A 23,391-nucleotide genomic window follows, 5' to 3' on the forward strand; every position below is an offset into this window, starting at 1 on the left:
TAAATCTATTTGAACATCCGTACACCTGTGCCATTAGGAATGGTGAGGTAATAAACTTGACTGTTCTTTTGATCCATCGCACACTTTTATGTGTTATGTCAGGTCATTCTGTTGGCAATGAACCCATGCACTGGAACGAGGCCACCCTGATAGCGACTAAAGCTCTTTCACAAAGCAGAAAGCAAATCCAACAGCAGGGCACGACCTTCCACATTCCTCTGCTGTTATGTCTACAACTATTGTTTGTATCTCAGGTGAAGTCGGTCTCCACCCCTCGCCGTTTTGGCACAGAAAACTTTACATAAGAACCATTTAAGAGCATGAATCATTATTCTTTGTGGGAGAAGTAATTGTGCCATTCAGTATTTCTTTGACTCGAGGTCCACTGAAAGTCAATAGACAGTGTAATCCCTCTGGAGAGTCATGGCTGCTGGCAGCGAGAATGAGTATTCGTCTGAATAAGGCTCATTAGCATGTGCAAAAGTGCGGGATTGTTCACATGCGATTGATTTTGGTCTGTTGTTCTGAAGGTCCACTGCTGGTTTGATGTGACCCTGCTGGCTGTACTTCTGCCAATGACTGCGAGTCGTCAGGATCCTAAATCCACAATAAAACAAGAGCTGTGTAAAGAATTGACCCAGAGCTGCTGACCTCCTTCTGTGTTACACAGACGAAAAGAATCAGATGCATTTGGACAGACATGAGGTTGAGTAAATGATGACAGCATGAGTATTTCTGGGTGAACTATCTCTTTAACTGGCTGGTATTTCTGTGAGCTTAAGTTGGCATAACTGTACAACGGCCTGAAGCATAGCTTGTCTGCTGATTTCCTTCGCGGAAATGAAGTCTTGGATTTCCACAAAACTAAGCAGTAAGAGTCAGCGCTGTTATTCTGATCTGTAAATGGTCACTCCAGCGTGTTTCTTTGAGCCACTAGCAGGGGGGCAGCCGCACATCTCTCCGCACCTCGTCTGGCCTTTCTCCCGCTGTGGGAAGTGCTTCATCAGCTGATCTCGCCCAGGCTGCATCGAGCTGGAGCAGGAACTCAGAAGGATTGGAGATAAAGACTCTAATTGAATGTGACAGGAAGTCTGGGAAAGGTACTTTGGCAGCGCCAGGCAGTCCTTGAGAGCACAGTCTCCAGTTAAGAACGAACTAGGTGTGTGGGAAACAGCCAGACAATGACCATAACATGTGCTCTCTGTGGGAAGTTCTGAGCACACTTTGATATGTTTCTTGTGTTTGCTTCGTGAGGAAGCCATGTAATCTAATGAAGAGATTAGTTGAGCATCACTGTTCCTGAAACACAGTTCGTTCCAGTCTCTGGCGTTTCATCAATGATTTATTGAGCAGAGATATGCTGCTCCTTTAGTAAGTGATCTGATTCAGACCCGAGACCAGGACATCCTTACACACCATTACAAAACTAATATCCGTTTAAGGGATATATAATTCTTTGTAGTACTAGTAAGCATAATGACTTTCAATAATAAACTAAATGAATGAATTCATATACATTATGCTATAGATCAAATAATGCATACTGATTTATTCAGAATTAGCATACAAAAATATGTGTAATAATTAAACAACTTAAATCTAACAATTAATGTTCAGCATTCTCTGCTCGCTGTTTTTCATTTTGGAAAATATACATTAAAATGATCTGATATATTGTGGCATGTGGCAGAATGAGTTTAATTTAATATAGTTTCCTTGAAATATTTTCACCAATTTTGACAGAGGACGTGTATGTCTGCCTCAGAACAGAGAAAGTCAATAGCTACTTTCCAAAATGGTGAAACTTTGACAATGTTTTCAGTTCTCCTAACAGTTTTTATAAACTCTTAACACACAATTGGCAAAACGGTTCATTTCCAGCATAGTGTCCTGAAAACAGTAACGTCAGGCAGAATTACAGGAACTGTGTCAGATCTAGCACACATTACTATATTGAATTGATCATCAGCTGTTTAGCAATTGTTCTTTTTTAAAGCAACATTTTTGTTTCATTGGGTTTGATAAATGCATGCATTTTGTTTCTTTTGTTTCAAAAAATGAATGACCCATTTGAGAGTAGCTTTATAGAATGTATGGTTAATTAAAAAAGAAGACCGAGACAGAATTACTGGATTAAAGGCTTTATTTGCAACTGGACATTACTACTAGATAAACAACAACTTTATATTATACAAACAGAAAAAGCCACAGAAGAATAAAACATAAATAAAAAAGTAATCTTCTAATCTGCCTGAACTTGTGCATTCGGCCACATGTTCTCCTGATATCTTCTTCTCTGGAAAGGTAACTTTTTGGCAGTGATCAGCTGTGGAGGAACAGGAGGAGCATTTGGTCAAATCCTTCCATCTCCAGGTTGAGAATAACTCCTCAGTGAGGTGGAGGAAAGTGGAGTAAGGAGCAATGAATATGAACATCATTCTTAAAAGGGTGTCAGACCAGTCTGGGACTGCATGTGATCACATATACTTCTCTTCTACCTCTGGCCCAAGTCTTTTTGGTTGAGCTTGTGTGTAAAAGAAGTTCAAGCTTTCCAAACATGTATTAACTTGTGTCAAAGCAACTAGAAATGCATTAATTGTTGAGCCTATACAGATGGATGTTGTGCTAACTGCGTTAAGAGTTTAGGAAAATTGTTAAAAGTATTGGAAAAAATGGCATAGCAATTGTAAAAAAACTGTAAAGTCCAAACCATTCCTAAATAAATGAAGCGTGTCTATGATATCAGCTCGTTTTAGATAGCAGTATGGTGTGTTTGTGGACACTGGACTGACGATAGCTCTGTTCTGTTACACTATATGATTGATCAGATGTGTAGTTATTAACCATCACATCAGTGGGAAATATTCAAGTGATGGTTAAATGAATATCTAGGCTTGTCTAATGTTACGCTCCAGATTAGCGCTGGTTCAGTACAGTCGTCTCTATGTAAGTAGACTGATGAACAATGCATCTTCAGCCATGATGAGAACTGAACACTAATGCTCTGAGATTATCAGCTGTTACCGACTCTTGAAGGGACGCAGAACACGTCCCAGAATGTGTCAGTGTTCAGCAGATCTGCTCGGTGTGAGGAGAGTCTCTGCAGACCTGAGATGTTGGAGTGTGTGTGTGTGTGTGTGTGTGTGTGTGAGTGTGTGTGTGTGTGTCTCTGTGTGTGTGTTCAGCGGTGGCACCAGGCTGTGTGTGGTACTGCGCTCAGAGGCTGCAGACAGTAACTTCACACACTTCTGAAAGGCTGTGAACAGTGCAGTGCAGTGTGGGGTGTGTGGCACATTTCTCACCCAAAACAATACAGTAATCTGTATTTATACAAATGTATCATAATCATACAGAATGAGTTTTTTTGAGAAAGTAAAAATGCACAAAGTTTCCTGTGAGGGTTAGGGTTAGGGGTAGGGTTGGTGAAGGACCATAGAATATACAGTTTGTACAGAATAAAAACCATTACACCTATGGGATGAACACACTTTACACAGAAACAAACGTGTGTGTGTGTGTGTGTGTGTGTGTGTGTGTGTGTGTGTGAGAGTGTGTTCAGGCTTTGCAGATCAGGGAGCATGTGTGTGTGTGCGCGTATGCATGTGTGTGTGTATGTGTGGTGTGTGTGTGTGTGTGAGTGTGTGTGTGGGTGTGTGTGTGTGTGTGTGTTCAGGCTTTGCAGATCAGGGAGCATGTGTGTGTGTGTGCGTATGCATGTGTGTGTGTGTGTGTATGTGTGGTGTGTGTGTGTGTGTGTGTGTGAGTGTGTGTGTGGGTGTGTGTGTGTGTGTGTGTGTGTTCAGGCTTTGCAGATCAGGGAGCATGTGTGTGTGTGCGCGTGTGTGCGTGTGTGTGTGTGGTGTGTGTGTGTGTGCGTGTGTGTGTGCGTGTGTGTGCGTGCGTGCGTGTGTGTGTGTGTGTGGTGTGTGTGGTGTGTGTGTGTGTGTGTGTGTGTGTGTGTGTGTGTGGTGTGTGTGTGTGTGTGTGTGTGTGCACGTATGCGTGTGTGTGTGTGTGTGTGTGTGCGTGTGTGTGTGTGTGTGCGTGTGTGTGTGTGTGAGTGTGTTCAGGCGTTGCAGATCAGGGAGTGTGTGTTTTAAAGCCGCTGGACAGATGTTGACTGAAGCTTGTAGCAGGACAACATTCCTCTTGAAGAGTGAGAGAGAGACAGATCCAGCAGCACTACTGAGGGAGCAGAGATGAATGGAACACTTATATCTGTATTTGATAGATAATCTGAGATGTCCTGGATGAGTCTGTTATATATATATATGACTGACAGTGTGTGATGGGGGCGTGACTATGCAAATGAGCTGTAGTGATCTACAGAGAATCAGTGGTCATGTGACGATCTCTCTCTCTCTCTCTGTCCTTCTCTCTCTCTCTCTCTCTCTCTCTCTCTCTCTCTCCACACACTGACCGTCTGCTCTCCATCAGTAACAATGGCAGCAAACTCTGAAGTACACAGTGATTTCGAGGTATGTCAGCACTCTGCATATTGTTTTGAATTTGTGGATGTTGGAGAGACGAGTCTAAACTACAGCCACAGAAATCAGCAGATGATGTAGTCAAGCTCTGAGGATGTTTTGCTGTGATTTCATCAGACTTGGATGAAGGAAACTGATCTGCTTCTGTGTAATATTCAGAATTAACTGAATGTTGTTTCAGTAATGATCCACGGATAAATTGCTAAATTTTGATGGTTAATATAATATTATCCTGATATTTAAAGGTCCCCTTCTTCGTGATCCCATGTTTTAAACTTTAGTTAGTGTGTAATGTTGTTGTTAGAGTATAAATAATATCTGTAAAATTCTAAAGCTCAAAGTTCAATGCCAAGCAAGATATTTTATTTAACAGAATTCGCCTACAAAAATCGACCCGTTTGGACTACAGCCCTCTAGTTCCTGCAGTAATGACGTCACTAAAACTGTTTTTTGACTAAGCTCCGCCCACAGGAATTCACAAAAAGGGGGCGTGGTCTTGTTGCGCTCCGACGGAGAAGGAAGAGCTGTGTTTGTGTTTGTCGCCATGTCGTTGAAACGCTGTTATTTTCCTCTTGGAGTCCAATAATCTTTGATTGGGCTTCCCAGGAACGCTGTACTTGGAGATTAATGGTTACAATTTATGTTTAATTTATGTCTCGGTTCCCGAAAATGATAATCCAGATGTAAAACTATGTGCAGCACATTTTGCTGAGGACAGCTTCCTCAATCTCAATCAGTTTAATGCCGGATTCACACAAAGATTATTCTTGAAAGATGGAGCAGTTCCCTCTTTGTCTGGAGAAGGCGTTGTTTATGGACCACAACCGGTAAGTGTATTTAATTATTTAAGTTGGTGCGTTTAACAGTTTCTGTAACTTATTACACAAAGGGCAATGCTGTTCAACTTTGTTAACTAGATGTGAGGGCTGTGCAAAAAAAAAGAATGTGATTTTCATGCGCATCTCATCAGTAAAAACGCTCCTGTGATTGTAAATACATCTCCTGCACACTTGCTTCTCAAAACTACTCCCCTAACCCGGAGGGTAGCGTGCGCTCAGCTGCTGTCGAATCACAATACAGGAACCGCTGACAATCCGAACTCGTTACGTATTTTTGAAGGAGGGGCTTCATAGAAGAAGGAAGTCATCAGCCCGTTTTTATGACAGTGAAAACAGCGGTATACAGATAGGTGAATTGTGTGAAAAATACTGTGTTTTTTACACGCGAAACATGAACACGTTATATTGCACACTGTCAACACAATCAAAGCTTCAAAAAAACGTGAATAACGGGACCTTTAAAGAATAATAAAAATTCGTTTAAATGTATGTCATGAATACATTTCACACACACACACACACACAAAGAGCTCTGCTGTGCTGATTCACACAACAGCTCCATTGACACACACTCAGCTGCTGCTGTCACACACACTCACTCCTGCAGCTCACCGCAGACACACACACACACACACACACACACACACACACAGTCCGTCAGCAGTGAAGCACCTGACACACCCAGCAGGTAGAGGTTCATCTAGACGATGTTTTCTGAGGCTCAACAGTTCAGGTGGACCTCACACTATTAGTTGAGACATCGGCTGAGATTTAGGAAACATTCTTTAGGAGGTCAACTACATGTACAAGATATATGTGATCGTTCCAAAGCGTGAGAACAGCAGCTTGAGCAAACACTGAAGAGAGATGCTGTGTGTGCAGACACCAGTGATCCGGAGCTGAACTACAGCTCACATCAGACTGTGTGAACTCACCGCTTCAGCCATTCAGATTAGAAACCATTGAACTAACCAGTATTTGACAGAGACTGGCTGATATTCATGTAATTCTCTTCATCGAATGAATAATCTCAGTTTCAGACTTGAATCTGTCCGGCTGTGGTTTGTCTTTGGCTCTGTTGACCAGTCTTTCTGTGGTAAGAGTGTCTGTGCTGGTTGTGTGGCACTGAGATCTGTTCTCTTCTCTCTTCACGCGTGATTGAGCAGATCTGACCACAGTGACCTGACAGACAAGCGCTCTGATGACCTGCTTTCTTTGCTCACAGACTGAAAGCTCTGCACTCTAATATCAAAGACTTCCTGGACTTTACTGGGATAATCTGAACTTGATGGCTACATTCTGCAGTCTAGTGCTATAGTCTATGGATACTTCAGTTTATTTGTCTTCGTGAAGCATGACAAGAAAGGGTTAGAATCCGTGCCTGCCTGCATGATATTAGATCTGGGGTCTCTTGAAATTTTCATGAGGACAAGACTGAAGTTATTGTTTTCAGGTCCTCCGTTTCTAAAGGCATTGTTGATCTTAACCTTGCTAATTTGGTGCACTGTATTAAACCATCTGGGGACAAACATGGCTCATATTTAGTTCTGCCCAAGTTTGACAAGCAAATATGTTAATCATGAATGTTTGTGAACTGAATAAGTCTGAATAAGTCAGTTATTTTCATTGCAGAAATCCAAATGGTCTTGAACACTGCTTCTTGACTTTTGACCAGTGTAACAGTGAACATGTTGGAATGGTAAATTATTGTAAACTCTAAAGTATGACCTTTTGTTTGGAAGTCCTTAGATGGCTTGGCACCTCTTTATCTTCCAGACTTCCTAGTGAATACGCTGTCCTCTGTCCCACAGCTATGGTGTAGTCTGGCTGATCTGTGGCTCATCTCCTTCTAATGTCTGTGCAGTTCAACTGCGTGTGCTCTTATTCAACTACTGATAAAAGAAGAGTTTGCATCTCAGAAACTATCTTTTCATTTGAATCTAGGTTATGTCTGTAATACTCAGTGTGAGTGTGTGAGACATTCAAACCTCTCAATTATAGCATGCATAAAAGGCGCTGTTTGTCTCCTGTTCCATATTTTCAGTGGTTGGTAAGTGCAGCACTGGCACATCATGTGACTCTAGACTAGTTCATGCAACACCTTTAACCAGTGGTCAGCAACAGATCGACCACAGGCCAAAACTGACCCGCCAGCAATGATACCTGGCCCAGTATTATTTTGATCACGGCTGGTTCTGAAATAGATCTGTCATGACAGCAACACTTACTCACAATCTTACTCGCTTCATCTTTATTCATTTCAAAATAAAAGTACAATAAATTTTGCAGCTATATTTTATTTTGAGATGAGATTGTGAGCTTTAAATTTGAAAAGCTTTGTTGAGCTGTCTAACATTATATTCTTTGCAAACAGCGACAGCTTCATTGCAGATAAAACACACACAAAACTAGTTATGTTGAATGAGTTCTTTGTCGAATGATCTTTGGATGGCCTGTTTTCACTGTCAAAGTTCCTCTTTAGACTCTCACCAGCTAGCTTATATGTTAAGATTTACATTTAATCACTTAGCAGACATTTTATCCAAAGCAATTTACAGATGAGAAGAACAGAAGCAGTCAGATCAACAAGAGAACAACAACAGTATACAAGTGCCATGACAAGTCTCAGTTAGTCTAGTACAGAACACATAGCGATGTGTTTATTTTCTTCTTCTCAAGAATAGGAGAGACAAGTCAAGTGCTACAGTAGTATTAGTTGGTTAAGTGCAGGCGAAAAAGATGAGTCTTTAGATGTTTCTTGAAAATGAGTAAAGAATTAAGATTGGGAGGTCATTCCCCAGCTGGGCACAGTCCAGGAAAAGGTCCTTGAGAGTGATTTTGAACTTCTTTGGGATGGCACCACAAGGCGTTGTTCACTTGCAGAGTGCAAACTTCTGGAGGGCTCATAAGATTTAACCAGTGAGTTTTAGGTAAGTTGGTGCAGTGCCAGTGGTCGTCTTGTAGGCAAGCATCAGTCCCTTGAATTTGATGCGAGCAGCTACTGGTAGCCAGTGTAACCTGATGAGGAGAGGAGTAAGATAATTAAAATGATACACATTTATTATTCACAATATGGAAAGAGGAAATAAAAAATAGTTTGTGAAGAGCATGTCTCAAACATGACAGCCTACTGTGCTCAAAGGCTCTGCCCAAGCCATCAATTATCAAAGTGTTATTGGCTATTTAAAACAGGGTGGGGTTGTTGGACATGTCCCGCCCCATCTTCCTGTTTCAGCTGACTTTACATCACCACATCCAGTAGAATATCACTGCGTGTTTCAACACTTCAGTGGACCTGCACAGAAGTAAGCCCTGTCTGGGCTCTGCTCCAGTACTGCTGTTTGTTATTAGTCTGGTTGCTTGATGAGAAAGTGATGAAATATAGTTGCAATAAACACATTAAGAGTAAATCACATGCAATATTTAATGTGCTTCATGTCAGTAAAGCCGGTTGCACATGGAGCAGCATTAACTACACAGAGCCATTGTTCACTGACAAGCTGCACAACATATGATCATGGTTTTGCACATCTTGTCAGGAAACAATGGCGCTGTGTAGTTAATGCTGCTCCATGTGAAGGCACGCACGTGATGGAGATTTACTGCTAATTACAGAACCAGCTTTTCTGACAAGATGCACATTAAATATCACATGCAATTTCTTGTGCAGTCCTACTAATGTAGCAGCGAAGGACTGTTACTCTGATGTGCAGCACTGCAAAAGAACTGAAGGTTGACCAATCAGAGCACACTCAAGCAGAGAGCCCTGAACGTACAAATGAAAAATCAAACATAAATCTTGTTTTCTTATTTTTCAGGGTCTAATTATTAAAAGAATAATAATGAACTGATGGAAGATACTCTGATTCTTCTACAAACCCAGAAGTATCTCGGCTGAATCTTTTGTTTCTTATAGAGTTCTGAAGGTGGAGCGGGTGGATATCTGGGACATGCTCTGAAATTCATTAATCTTTCTTAGCTCTGATTGAGATCTGTTAAGACTTTAATACCGAGTCTAATCACACACTTGAGTTTACCTCGTGCCAGCTGTGCCCTCTCACCCTGATACGGCAGACACATTCCCACCATGAGCTGAAAACTGGGCTCAGTAGTAATGATGGATTAAGGAATATTTCACAAACATCCTAGAAATGAACTCATTTACCATTGCCCCTCACTTGTCTTAACTCAGTGCTCTTCAATGTGCATATGTAAAAGCAGGTTTGACTGAATCAATCAAATACCACTAGCTGGATCTAGCTGGAATACTTTTATCCACAAATTAAACTTAATACTATCAATCATGATTAATGTGGCACTAGATGGACGTTTTAGAAACTTTCCTCCCACCTATGCTGATTAGATGCCTAATACTACTTCCAAGGTAATTTAACATCAAGTCAGATTTTTATTTGGCACAATTATTAAGAAAAAAACAAAACAACAAAAAAAAAAACCCAAATGTAAAATACTTTATGTGCGGCAAAAAGTGTATAGTACATAAATATTACAATATAAGCAGATTTTTTTTTTTGTCAAATAAGATGCTGCAGAACAGTGCTGTTTACATTTATGTTATATGTGTTATATGTACCTTGGTTGTATGATATTCCTTAAAATTATTATTATCATTATTATTATTATTATTATTATTAATACTTGAGAATTACATGTTGGTATAGAAAGGTAATATATTTCTGTCATAATTTCTTCAAGTTAATCTGACTTCTATTTGCACAGGCTGTCTGAGGGTCTTTCAGTATTACTTCCAGTCTCAGTGTGTGTTTTTCGGTAGTTTTTCTGAAAGTGAATGACTCTCAGAGCAGCTCATGTATTGAGACAGGTGCTGGAATCAGATGAGAGTGTGTCCTTCATTCACACAGAGACACTGTTAGTGACAAACACTGCCCTGCTGCTGTCACATTTCATTCTGCTGTTAGATTAATACATATTGAGGAAACATGTCCGGAGCTTTTTCATTCTAATTGAAATACATTTTTAGTGTGACTCAATATAAATTCAATTCAATTCAATTCAACTTTATTTCGCCATGTATACAGATACTAGGAATTTGATTTGGTCTTCTCCATGCAGGCAACACAGTAAAAGCGAGAAAAAAAAAAGTTTTTAACAGTTACAAAAACACAATACAAGGACAAATAGAGACATTATAAGCAATACGTTAATATGAATGTAAAAAGTGATTAAATAATAAATAAAGTGCCATGAATTCCAAGATTTAAGAATCATTTAGGAGGCCTATTGCTTGGGGGAAAAAACTGTGGCGGTGGCGTGATGTTTTGGGCAAAAAGGCCCTATACCGCTTTCCAGAGGGGAGAAGATTAAACAGACTATTGTCAGGATGAGAGGGGTCAGCCGCAATCTTCACAGCTCTGTTAATGGACCTGGAGCTGTACAGGTCCATAATGGGGGTCAGGGGGCAGCCGATGATCCGCTCTGCTGCCCGGATGACTCTGTGTAGCCTGGCCTTTGCGCGGGCTGACGCAGAAGCAAACCAGACCGTGAGGGAGGATGTTAGCACACTCTCAATGACAGCTCTGTAGAATTGTACCATGATGGGGGGACTGAGTCGGGCAGCGGAGGAAGAACAGGCGCTGCTGGCCTTTCTTCACTAGTCGGGAGATGTTATTGTCCCATTTGAGTGTGTTAGTGATGGTTGTGCCCAGGAACTTGAAGTGCTCTACCACAGACACAGATGAGTTATTGATGACCAAAGGAAGATGAGTCGGGGGCTTTTTGCGGAAATCCACTCAACTGTTTTGTTGATGTTAAGCTCCAAGTTACTGACTGCACACCAGGACACCAGGAGACTGACCTCTTTGCCGTAGGATGACTCGTCATTGTTGGAGATGAGGCCTATTATGGTGTTGTCGTCCGCATATTTGATGGTTTTGACAGAAGGGCCTCCAGAGGTGCAGTCGTTGGTGTACAGTGAGAATAACAAGGGGGACAGCACACAACCTTGGGGAGCACCAGTGTTGACTGTGCGGGGCTGTGAGAGATGTGGGCCCAGCCTGATATAATATAATATTGTTTTATCACCCAGTCCTAAGAAACTAGATTCTTCAGTATCACAGTGCATCTTCATTGATTGTCACGTAGGTGGGAGACAGCAGCTCACACACACACTGTAAACAGGACTCACACACCTTACACGGTGTAGGGGAAATGTGATTGGTACAGACTGGTCCTGTCCAGAGTTTGGAGCAGGTCTTCAATCCCTGTGATTGACTGTGGTGCTGCTCAGAACCAAAGAACCTGACTCTGAATTTAAAGCTCATTATTGACATTCTCAAAAATCAGCAGTTTGTGAGGGGCACACAAACAAACTCCCATCATGCACTGTAAAGTGGAAAGCATTGCATTGATCAGCAGAGGCCTATGAACTGACCGGTCCTAATGCACCACCACGCTCCTGGAGCTGACGGCCGTGTGCTGGTAGCAGTGGCTCGTGGCTGTTCTTCCTCTAGATCTGGTGAAGAGGTAAGTGCAGCTGTATCCGGGCTGGTGTCGATGGGCTGTGATTGGTGCCCTGGGGCAGTGGGGCAGCTCGATGCAGTGAAGGGCACTGTGTCCTGGACGTCGTGCTATAAAAGCCAGAGCCGTTGAGTCGACCGCTGGGTCCTGAGCGGGGAAAGGGAATGAAGAGCTGGCTTCAACAAGGAAAGAAGTTTAGATTGTTTCATCCTGCTAGAGGCGTTTCAGGTGAGAATCTGCTTGCATGCTGAAATGAATCTGGAATATGTGCGCCAGAGATTACTATTCCTCATTCGTATGGTTTTATTTTTGATATGTATGTTTTATTAGGCCTAACGTCCACAGGACCAATCAGAGAACAGATTCATTGTGTCAGAGGATGGTGCTGATGTATATGCTTCTGGTATATATATCAGTGGCCAAAACTACTTCCTTATTCTGAAAACAGAGAGTGAGACACATCCTAAAGAAGCTTTCCATTAGGTGGCATTTATTATCATAACACGCAGAAGAGTTTAGTTCTTACAGTTGATTAGCAACATCACAACTTCCTTCATTAATACAGAATTTAGCTGTGTTTTCAGTGTGTGTGTGTGTGTGTGTGGCTGTAACAGTAATTAACTAATGTTTTTTATTTGTATTTATTAACAATCTAAAAATAACTATGTTAAGGTGTATTGCGGTACATGATGTAAAATGCTGTGCTGTGATCCTGACTTTCAGCACATCCATAACATCTCACTAATATGTCCAGTGAGATGAGCTGGAATAATGCTTTGCTCTATCACAGTATCTGGCACCGCTGCTCTGGAGGCTGTGCTAGCGCTGTATTGAGCGTGAGCAGAAATAGGCCAGTGAAGCCCATGGTGACGGATATCCAACATTGATCTCTGCAGCACACAGGGGGTCACCTAATCACTGGAACTATTAATTAGTGCTGCAGGTCAAGTCAAGCGTCACTGTTGATGTTGTTTTAGCATTATAATTATGTATCACTAGATGTGCTATATTAATGGTAACTCATGACCATTTCTATCCAGCCCACTGGGTTTATGATGATAGTCCTACCTCTTTAATTAGAAAATAAAGTGACCAGACTGTGGTGGTCAGTGTCTATAACAAAAAATGTTTTACCAATACTTGTGTGTAGCACAGTAATCACTAAAACACACTGGGTCTGCAACAACATATTTATGTTTAGGCATCTTTCTTTGTGTAAAGTGTAAAAATCGAGTTAGTTTTGGCTGTAAATCAAGCTGTGTGCTCTAACACTGGCACTGCGTCCCTTACGAAAAATAACCATGGTTTTATTATAGTAAAACTGTAGTAACCCATGGTTTTTTGGCGTATTGACTGCCATTTATAAAACCACAGATTTACTACAAATACCATGGTTAAACTATGGTTAATATAGCAAAACCATGGTTAATTTGTGGTTACCATGGTTTAACTACAGTAACTATGGTTTTTTTGGTTTTATTTGTAGTAAAACCATGGTTAATTTTCGTAAGGGGTGAGCGGTTCATGCTAGCATGTAGCTTGAGGTTAGCAGGTTTCCTTTGAGTTGAGTATAAATTTTAAACATTTGACAGGCTGTAGATTTTTACTTTATACTGACAAAAAACATTTAGCCAGATGTGTGTTGGCAAAGACTGTTCCAACACTAAGAAGCTCTGGCATCTTGTGGTGGATTTTGACTTGTTTTTTACTCTGTCTATGTCTACTTTAGATATATTAGCATGTTTAGTCCGTACAGCCTATTGAAATACCTCGAGCGTTCTTCTATAGCTGATGTTGGAGAGGACTTCCAGTGAGCAGCTCTGTTGCACACCAGCATCTTCTGCTTTTAAGTCCATCAGCTGCATCAGGACCTCTTGCTTTAATTCATTGCGTTTAATTTAATCATTTCATCTTTTTCATTTTCTCTCATCCTCTCGTCATCCTTTCCAACAAACGTTATCCCCACTCTTAAACACACTGCCCCTTGAAACGCTCCGTCCCACCGTGCTCCTCCTCTTGTGTGGTTGGAGATGGCAGAGTGTACAGTAGCCCCAGTGGTCATGGAGGACAGTGACCGTGAAGACGACTCGGCGTCAGATGAGCAGGACTCGATGCCAGCGTCGCCTGAGCCCAGGGTGCATGAAGTGGAAAAGGTACTGATGCCCCCCTCAGTCCGCTTGACCTCTGACCTCTCATGATGCTGCCCCACTGATCACCCTTAGATGTTTCTCAGTGCACATTAAGTCAAATTAAGCTATTGACATTAATATGATAGCAAATAATGCTATATTTGTGTTTGTGATGGTGGTGTTTCAGGAGAGCAATAATCCCCCACAATCCATGGAAAACTCATACTCTGAAAGTATCACATTGACTTTTCAAACTCTGGCTCGCATTGTTTTCTTGTTAAATATCTTGTTGCTTTCAGAAATATGTTTCATTACATAAGTCAAATGGGTTGCAAATGCATTTCATGTTGACTTTAAAAAGTTCTTGATCAGCTAATTTCATTTAAGATGTGGCCTTGAACCAACTGTTCAATGGCACTAATCAGTTTGACAGAACGGAAAACACTGACCAGTGTTTGGCTCGAGACACTGGGAGCTCCAGCATCCCTGCGACCCAACAGAGGACAGGCGGTTTGGAGAAGGGATGGATGGCCTCCTCCAGCTTGTGGCAACAGATTGACCACATGACCATCATTATAAAATGTCTTTTCCAGGGTCAGGTCCATGTCTGCACCTCAAACATGAATTCACAGGTTCAGAGCAGTGGAAACCCGAGTGCTGTAGAAGAGAGTGTCACATTGCCCGACTATCACATGCACCCTTTAGATCTGTTCTCTGGGACACAGGGGCTGCTCATGCTGTTTAATACATGTGTCCTGTCATGGCCTTCTCTGAACAGAAGCCATTGGAAGAGTTTAATGACAGCAGTGCAGTTACAAATGAGTGTTTCTGTAGACGTCCAGTCCAGTGTGCTGTGGATAGACTGTCGTCTGAGTGTGAGACTGGAATCCCCACCTCATCCAGAGCATGGATCACGTCGTTATTATGAATACAGTAATCAGTGTCACCTGTGTGTGATGTCACTCGCCCCGTGTGGTCACTAACAGCAGTGATGTAGATGTGTGCTTCCTCAGGAACACTCCTTTTACTACTAATGTGCTTTTCTTGGACTCATAAAGCCTTGTCAGACCTTTACCAGGGTAACCTTAATGACTGGCAAACTGTTTCACTGGGATGCTACTGTAGTAAATAGGTATTGACCATGGTAATCTTTTGTAAGGGCATGCACAGTGTTTTTGTATCTAACCACTAAATGGTCTATTCTCTTTCTGCTTCTCTTCTCCATGACCTTAATCTTTCCATATTAAACCACTCTCACACCTGCCCGTGTGTTCTGGCCCGACCCCAAACTTGTCCTAACCCCTCCTGACCTCAGCACTTCCCTAAGGAAGACTCGGAGGACTCGGAGCTGGAGCACATCATGGGACATCACCCGGTCACCCATCACGGGTATCATAAGGCCGATAGTGAGGGTGAGGGTCACAGCAGACCCCACACCCCGGGAACACCCACCTTCCTGAGGCCCGCGGCGGCCCCCAGGGGCCCAGGAGAGTTAGAGCACGAGTCCAGATACGGGGCTCCGCGGGGTCATGTGGACTTTAGCCTGCCGTCTCCCATCAGCCCGTCCAGGCCTAAAAGCCCCTGGGGTCGCTTCGACCCATATGAATCAACTGAGGTAAAGCATGCTGGGAAAGCAAGGGTTTGGTTTCCATCAGAGAGTCGGTGCGCAAACACCCAAAATATCACTCCAAACAACCATGAGAAAGACTAACCAAAAAGTACTATAGTACCATGTGGGAATGAAGCACTTGGAATACCAGGGTCATACTTTGGTCGGTTTCTAGCAGCACCATTAATGATAATCCTTCATTAGCAGAGTACTGCGATATCAGCCCCCGTCCCATCACTGTGAGAGATATGACATCTGGGTCACCCTCCAATAATTAACTAATGAAGTATTGTAAATTCTTCATCCTAAACTCTTAAGTCTAAAACAGTAATATTACTGTATATTATATATTAATAAAACATTTACATCACTACAAGTAAATACAAATAATTCACTACATTAACAAAACAAAATATCTAAATACGTAAGAGTTTCAGAATCGCTGATTACTCTCACCTGTGTGTGATTACCCTTATGTTGTGTGTTTTGTAAGGAATCAGACCTTGACAAAGGCTTCTTGTGTGGCTGAAACGTTGGTAAGAAATAAACAGCGCTTGAAGGAGCATGCAGTAAAAAAATCATTTTGTCTAAGAACGGTTACTTTTTGTAGTTATGTTCTCAATCTGAAAAAAACGTTTTTCATGTGTCACTTCCATTTTAATGAAGGTGTTTTTTTATTTTATTGGATCCTGTTGGTGGTCTATAGTTTGTAAAAGATGATAATTAAAGGCATAAAGCTATTTTGGGGGTTTATGACCCTCCAGCCTCAGCTTCCCTTCTTCATCTCTGGTTTGTCTCCGGGACAGAAACTCTCAGAATGTGTGTGTCAGCATGAAGGTTTAGACTAGTTTTTAAAGTCTTGTTTAATCTGATATCTTTCTTCAAGACTGGCCAATCTTTGATTGGATTGATTTGGTAAACTGCTAGTTGGTCAGACTAGTTCTTAAGTCACTGTCGTAACCTAGAGGCTAAGTTTATGCTACTGGCCCGGGATAATAAGAGATATGCCTACAAAATGAAGATGGACGTTTCACTATTTCAAATCATTTTTTTACATTTCTTTTGAAATATGTGATTGGTGATCATTTAATAGTCTTTAACTTTTGTATTCTCTCTCTTGTGCTCTCTTGATAGGATCAGGACAAGGAGTATGTGGGATTTGCGACTTTGCCAAACCAGGTTCACCGCAAATCTGTGAAGAAGGGCTTTGACTTCACTTTAATGGTGGCAGGTAATTTAAACACCAACAGAACTTCAAAACAAACAACGTGAAAGCTTTTATAGTTATATATATTTTATAGTTTTATAATAAAGATATAGTCCGGCCAAAAATCATTTAGTGAACCAGCATTTCCCAGACTTTCCACAATTGCTGAAACTGAATTATGTGAACTGTTCCTGGTGTTGATGATGATGAGTTTCTGTTCCTCACAGGAGAGTCAGGTTTGGGGAAGTCCACCCTGGTCAACAGTCTGTTCCTGACAGATCTCTATAAAGACAGGAAGCTGCTGAACGCAGAAGGTGACCGCTGTCTGCTCAAACACTGTGTGTGCTGTGAATATTCATCTTTCTGTTCCTGACGGCTGTGTTGTGCTGGCAGAGAGGATCACGCAGACGGTGGAGATCACCAAACACACGGTGGACATCGAGGAGAAGGGCGTCAAGCTGAAGCTCACTATCGTGGACACACCAGGATTCGGGGACGCTGTCAATAACACTGAATGGTAATTAGGCAGTACAGCACAAATACTAGCTTGAATCATGAGATGCTTCACAGCTGATGCAATGTCTTACTGTTTCTGATCTGTGTGTTTGTGTGTTCAGCTGGAAGTCGGTGGCAGACTACATCGACCAGCAGTTTGAGCAGTACTTCAGAGACGAGAGCGGCCTGAACCGCAAGAACATCCAGGATAACCGCGTGCACTGCTGCCTGTACTTCATCTCTCCCTTCGGTCACGGGTACGAGATCAGATCTGATCCTGCTGTGGGCCTCACTCCAGAGGACATGTGTGCATTCGTCATATCAGTAGTGTGTGTGCACTTTGATGGGTTACCATTCTTAGCCACACGTCACATCACTTTCATACCCCTTATATTTGCTCCATGTGTTTGTTCCTGCAGTATCTTTTACATGTTCTGTGTACTTGGAGAGCAAACTCGAGAGCTTGATGTGTGTCTGAAATATTACTTCCATACCCTACAGCTCATACAGAGTCACAGCTTTGAGTTTTGACTGGACAAAGAATAAAAAAGCGTCCCTGTCTTATTCCAGTCACATGTGTCAGTGCTGGGACGCCAGCTCCCATGGTGCACCTGTGCCCTCTGGTGGTCATGTGACGTCACTGCTGTCTGAAGAGTGACAGGAAGCCAAGCCGAGTTGTTGTTGTTTTTATGTCAACTCCAAATCTCTGTTGAAAATTCAATACACAAATGTTTTAACTTTAGGAGTGTATTTTTCAAGCCGTCTTTCAGTTTGTCTTGACACGTGTCTAGTGTGCTCTGTTTGAGATGATTCCTGTGTGTTGGTGTCAGGTTAAGGCCTCTGGATGTGGAGTTCATGAAGGCTCTTCATGAGAAGGTCAACATTGTTCCTGTACTAGCTAAAGCTGACACACTGACCCCAACAGAGGTCAAGAGAAAGAAAATCAAGGCAAGTGCTCAAGCTGTCCAGATCTGTCCCGTGTGTCTATCGCTGAACTGACGTCCGTCTCAAACCCTTCAGATCCGGGAGGAGATCGAACAGTACGGGATAAAGATCTACCAGTTTCCAGACTGTGATTCAGACGAGGATGAGGACTTCAAACAGCAAGACCAAGAGCTCAAGGTCAGTTTCAGATTTCTCTTCTTACATGTGTCCTGCAGCACAGAAGCAGTCTTCAGCAGCACAGGTGGATCTGTGGAAATACACAACAATACAGTTGTCATGATTATACATTTCTAATTTTATGACAAAAATCCTTGGGATATTAAGTAAAGACTTTGTTTCATGAAGATATTTTGTACCGTAAATATATATAAAAAAATATTATATTTGCTCCCTCAGATTCCAGATTTTCAAATAGTTCAAATCAGATATTGTCCTCCTCACAAACCACACATCACTGAAGAGATGATTTATTCAGCTTCAGATGATCTATAGACACAACATCATCACTTATGACTGGTTTTGTGCTCCAGGTCACCGTCACATGTTCCAACACAGATATCACACACACATTGATCAAATGTGTAACTAAGCAAATAATAAAATGAGATGATATGTGTAAACCCAGCATTAACTATTTCTTGTTTTCTCTTCATTGCTTTTTTCTTTTTTCAGTTTATAGCTGTACATGGTCCATGAATACTATATATTGCAGTATATTGAAAAGATTTGTAGTTTGGTAAGTGTGGTTAGTGTTGAGATGCTTGTCGTCCCTCAGGACAGCATTCCCTTCGCTGTGATCGGCAGTAACACAGTCGTGGAAGCCAAGGGCAAGAGGGTTCGAGGACGTCTGTACCCCTGGGGAATAGTGGAAGGTATGATCCTGACAACAAACACACCTCAAAAACATGTCTCACCATCTGCAAAACCAGTCAAACACACACACACAGGGGCTGCCTTTACACTGAACCCTTCACATATACAAGACCACATGAAGATATCATCATGTTTGATGGTCATTAGCAGACTGGATGTGAACTGTGTGTGTGTTGGACAGTGGAGAACCCAGCGCACTGTGACTTCGTGAAGCTGAGGAACATGTTGGTCCGGACACACATGCAGGATCTGAAGGACGTGACCCGGGAAACACACTACGAGAACTACAGAGCACACTGCATCCAGAGCATGACCCGCATGGTGGTGAAGGAGCGCAACCGCAAGTACGTACCCCCGTCCCGCCGCTTCATCACGCTTCAGTCACACGCAGTGTTCGGTTTGATGAAACACACTTCAGTCACACATCACATTCACTTCAGTGTTCGCTTCATCACGCTTCAGACACACAGCAGTGTTCGGTTTGATGAAACACACTTCAGTCACACATCACATTCACTTCAGTGTTCGCTTCATCACGCTTCAGTCACACGCAGTGTTCGTTTTGATGAAACACGCCACCTCACTTCCTCTCCACTGTACTCACTTACCTGCAGACTGCACAGCACAACTTAATATCATGCCACTAAAACACATTAGGAACTGAATATATACTCACACACAACTATTACTTGTCATATTATGTTTATTTTATGTATTGCTAATAGTCAGCTGTAACGAACATGGTCTTTTCTGCTGTATGGCTTATGAAGCATCATTATGCAGCTCATGTCTGTACAATGCTTTTGGCGCTGCAGTTTGCGCGAGCAGTTCTCATGCTGGTGAAACTGACCGTTCGTGCATGCATGTGCTGTTTTGCTCCGAGCAGCAAACTGACCAGGGAGAGCGGCACAGACTTCCCCATTCCCATGGTGCCCGGCGCCACCGACACCGAGACGGAGAAGCTGATCCGTGAGAAAGACGAGGAGGTACGGCACTGTCCCTGCCCAGAGCCACATGAGCAAACGCACCCTCACGAGCAGCATCCGGAGCCAGAGCCGTGTGTGGATCCTCCGTCAGAGCCCCCCCCAGCGCCGAGCCCCACACCAAACACTCCTAGCACGGCTCATAGCGCCCCTCACTGTGTTTAAACACGTGACCCCAGGTCAATCCTCAGGTCTCTGGCGCCCCCTGTAGGAGCACACGGTGCTCAGGCAGTAGAGTAGAGCACATGCTGTGTGTGTGTGTGTGTGTGAGTGTGTGTCCTGTGTTTATTAGAGTCGCCAACGCCTGCACATCTCTGGCATGATGCACTTTAACCCTGCATCCCAGACTGGCTCAGTCTGACGAAGATGTCTCCAGAATACACATTATATATATATATATATTAACTTTTAATGAGAATTAAGCACATAATAAAAATACAATAAAGTGTTCTCTTTACGTTCCCATTCAAGTTTAGGCAAGTTTAAGATCAACAGATGTTGAACTATAGTACTGTACAATCAAAATAAAGAAATGAAGCAGAATAAGACAGGATTTACAACAATATAACATACTTATCAAACACTGGAGAAAAACTGAATAAAAGTCTTGAACATCTTACAACCTGGAAGACTTTGTACTTGTTTCAAGAATGGAGCGTTCACTTACTCATGGTACTGTGTATATATTTTGGTAAGATTAGTAGATTCAAGTTGTTTTAAAATGATGATACAGATACTGTAGAATAAAATAAAAAAATAAAGAAATGCATGAAGGCTTTTCTTTGAGGTGGTTACGTGTCATGGATTTCTTGCAGTGGAATCAGTCTGTGATTAAAGTCTTCTAAACCCCAGTGATTGATGATCTGACTCACACACAAGCACTGGGGACGGCTCAGTCTGAAGATTTAGCTTTGAATCGCTCCAGGTTTGTGGAGCTACCATAATAGCGTATCACACGAAACAGAACATGATCGAGATGAAAACCTGATAAATGTCTTGAGATGAAGACATGTGATAATGTGGCATGAGTGGAAATATGAAACATGATTCAGTCCCCTGTGTGCAGCACTACTCTAGTTTTTACATTAATACTAGTCAGGAAGTGTTGACATTCAGGTTCAGTCTAACACAAAGAATAATAGATATTTAGTGCATCACTGACATGAATCCGTGCACGTTTGCATTGGTGTTTGGTGATTGACAGACAGCATCAGTGTGGTCCATTACACAACAGCACCACTGATTCCCAGCATGCACTGGTGATGATTAGCTCACATGACTGTGTTTCTCTGGAGCTCACAGACTGGCGGCTGCTCAGTATTGATCGATCAGCTCTGTGGTGTGTGTCTGACTGTGCTCTGTTCTCGTTGCAGCTGAGGCGGATGCAGGAGATGCTGCAGAAGATCCAGGAGCAGATGCACACACAGAGAGAGGCGTATTAACCTGCTTACTTCACTCGAACATCTGAGAAACACCGCGGTATCACCTGAGTGAGTGAGCCGGCCGTCAGAAGACATCCACTCAGACATGTCTGGGTCACATTTCACCCCGAAATATCATCATAACCCCGTCCCAAGACAAAACATGAACTGTTTCTGCATTGTGACATTACTTTATAATGAATAACCAAATCCCAAATTAGAAGGAAATATCAAATAAATAAATACTGAAACTCACTGCAGTGCATACAGACATTACATATACATGATTTAATTTTGTATTTATTTATTTATTTTTGATCATTGTAATTGTTATTATTGTTAATCATGATTCTCTTACTGTAACATGGGGTTACGGTGTGTTACAATGTTTCAAATATATGTATTGTGTTTAACAATATATATTACTCTTTATATCTAGAGAGAGAGAGAGTTTTGGGTTGAAATATAACCCAGGCATGTTGATCAGAATCAAAGGAACATTGTCAATGCACTAAACATTCGTTCTAGTGGAAACTGATGACTGAGAGGTTCCTTGAGGAGCTCAGAAAGGTTATTCAGTGCACGGTTTGGAAGCTTGACTCTGTTCTGTCTGTTGTTCTGTTAATGAAATGTTTGGATGTCCTTGTGTAAATCTGAAGCTGACTCTCGTTGTGTGAAGGCCCTTGGACCGCTCTGCTCGTTGTCCAGCATGTTTCTACCCCAGGACTGTTTTAGAATTGCTTGATATCATAGGATAGATTCAATGGATTTATTTAAGTTTTTTTAACTATGTGTAACTTTATTTTGTACGTTTATTAATTGCATTGGCTGTAATGTATGTCTTTGGTTTTGTTTGTGTTTCTATACAAAACTGCAAAAGCTTATTTTAGAAAGTAAAAAAAACCTCTTATTTTCTTAATGGAGAAATGAAGTACAGTAGAGAGATATTTTTGTTAACACAGCTAACTGATGTCTGATTTCTCCTGGAGACGCTCGTGTGTGATTGTGTCCTGAGCCGTTTCTGATGTTCAGTGTCTGGGATCGTGACGTGTCCACACTATTACAAGGCTATTTCTCCCACATGGTTTATATTTTCTTGGGTAATATTGGTGAAACGGAGAAGACTGTGGGGTGAATAAACACATTCACTATGGACTATATTGTTCCGTTGTTGTTATTGTACTCATTTCAACTTTTATAAAAGGATATTTTAATATTTAAAAGGATATTAAAACTGTTATAATGATTGTAGCTATAAGTATGACATTTATATTTGTTTCAAATAATGAAACTGTATTAGAGCTTTAGAGGGGGAAGTCGTGGCCTAATGGTTAGAGGGTTGGACTCCCAATCGAAGGGTTGTGGGTTCTAGTCTCGGGCAGGACGGAATTGTGTGTGGGGGGAGTGCATGAACAGCTCTCTCTCCACTTTCAATACCACGACTTAGGTGCCCTTGAGCAAGGCATCGAACCCCCAACTGCTCCCCGGGTGCCGCAGCATAAATGATGAACACTGCTCCGGGTGTGTGCTCACAGTGTGTGTGTGTGTGTGTTCACTGCTCTGTGTGTGTGCATTTCGGATGGGTTAAATGCAGAGCACAAATTCTGAGTATGGGTCACCATACTTGGCTGAATGTCACTTCACTTTTAAAACAAAGACATTACTTTTTTCAAAGATTGATAAAGATGGAATAACTAGAGGTATTAGAAGTTATATATTACCTTATTTCTGTGTGTATTTGTTCATGCATATGTTTGTATTTATAAGTGTTACTCTAGAAGGTGTATGGATGTTTGTTTTCAACAGCGACGACACAAGAAGACTTGTGTCCAAACAGGGTTTGAGATCTTGTGGCTTCAGCCTCCACATCCTCTCTGCTGTCGTCAGTAAAGAGCAGAATTATTA

At 41.9% G+C, this 23,391-nt stretch overlaps 1 protein-coding gene across 1 annotated transcript in view; it reads left to right on the forward strand.

The window, feature by feature from the left end:
* LOC113058250 (septin-5) overlaps positions 1-22,646 on the forward strand; it is a 47,818-nt gene extending 25,172 nt beyond the window's left edge. The window contains exons 3-14 of the mRNA XM_026226004.1: positions 13,855-13,977; positions 15,269-15,568; positions 16,697-16,793; positions 16,997-17,083; positions 17,163-17,286; positions 17,387-17,521; positions 18,095-18,212; positions 18,285-18,386; positions 18,985-19,081; positions 19,264-19,426; positions 19,969-20,068; positions 21,439-22,646. Coding sequence (XP_026081789.1) covers positions 13,855-13,977; positions 15,269-15,568; positions 16,697-16,793; positions 16,997-17,083; positions 17,163-17,286; positions 17,387-17,521; positions 18,095-18,212; positions 18,285-18,386; positions 18,985-19,081; positions 19,264-19,426; positions 19,969-20,068; positions 21,439-21,507 — 1,515 coding nt within the window. The 3' untranslated portion in view covers positions 21,508-22,646. The remainder of the gene's footprint in view (positions 1-13,854; positions 13,978-15,268; positions 15,569-16,696; positions 16,794-16,996; positions 17,084-17,162; positions 17,287-17,386; positions 17,522-18,094; positions 18,213-18,284; positions 18,387-18,984; positions 19,082-19,263; positions 19,427-19,968; positions 20,069-21,438) is intronic.
* Positions 22,647-23,391: the final 745 nt, after the last annotated feature.

The sequence above is a fragment of the Carassius auratus genome, chromosome 40 (genome assembly GCF_003368295.1).
Source record: "Carassius auratus strain Wakin chromosome 40, ASM336829v1, whole genome shotgun sequence".
Taxonomy (NCBI): Eukaryota; Metazoa; Chordata; class Actinopteri; order Cypriniformes; family Cyprinidae; genus Carassius; species Carassius auratus.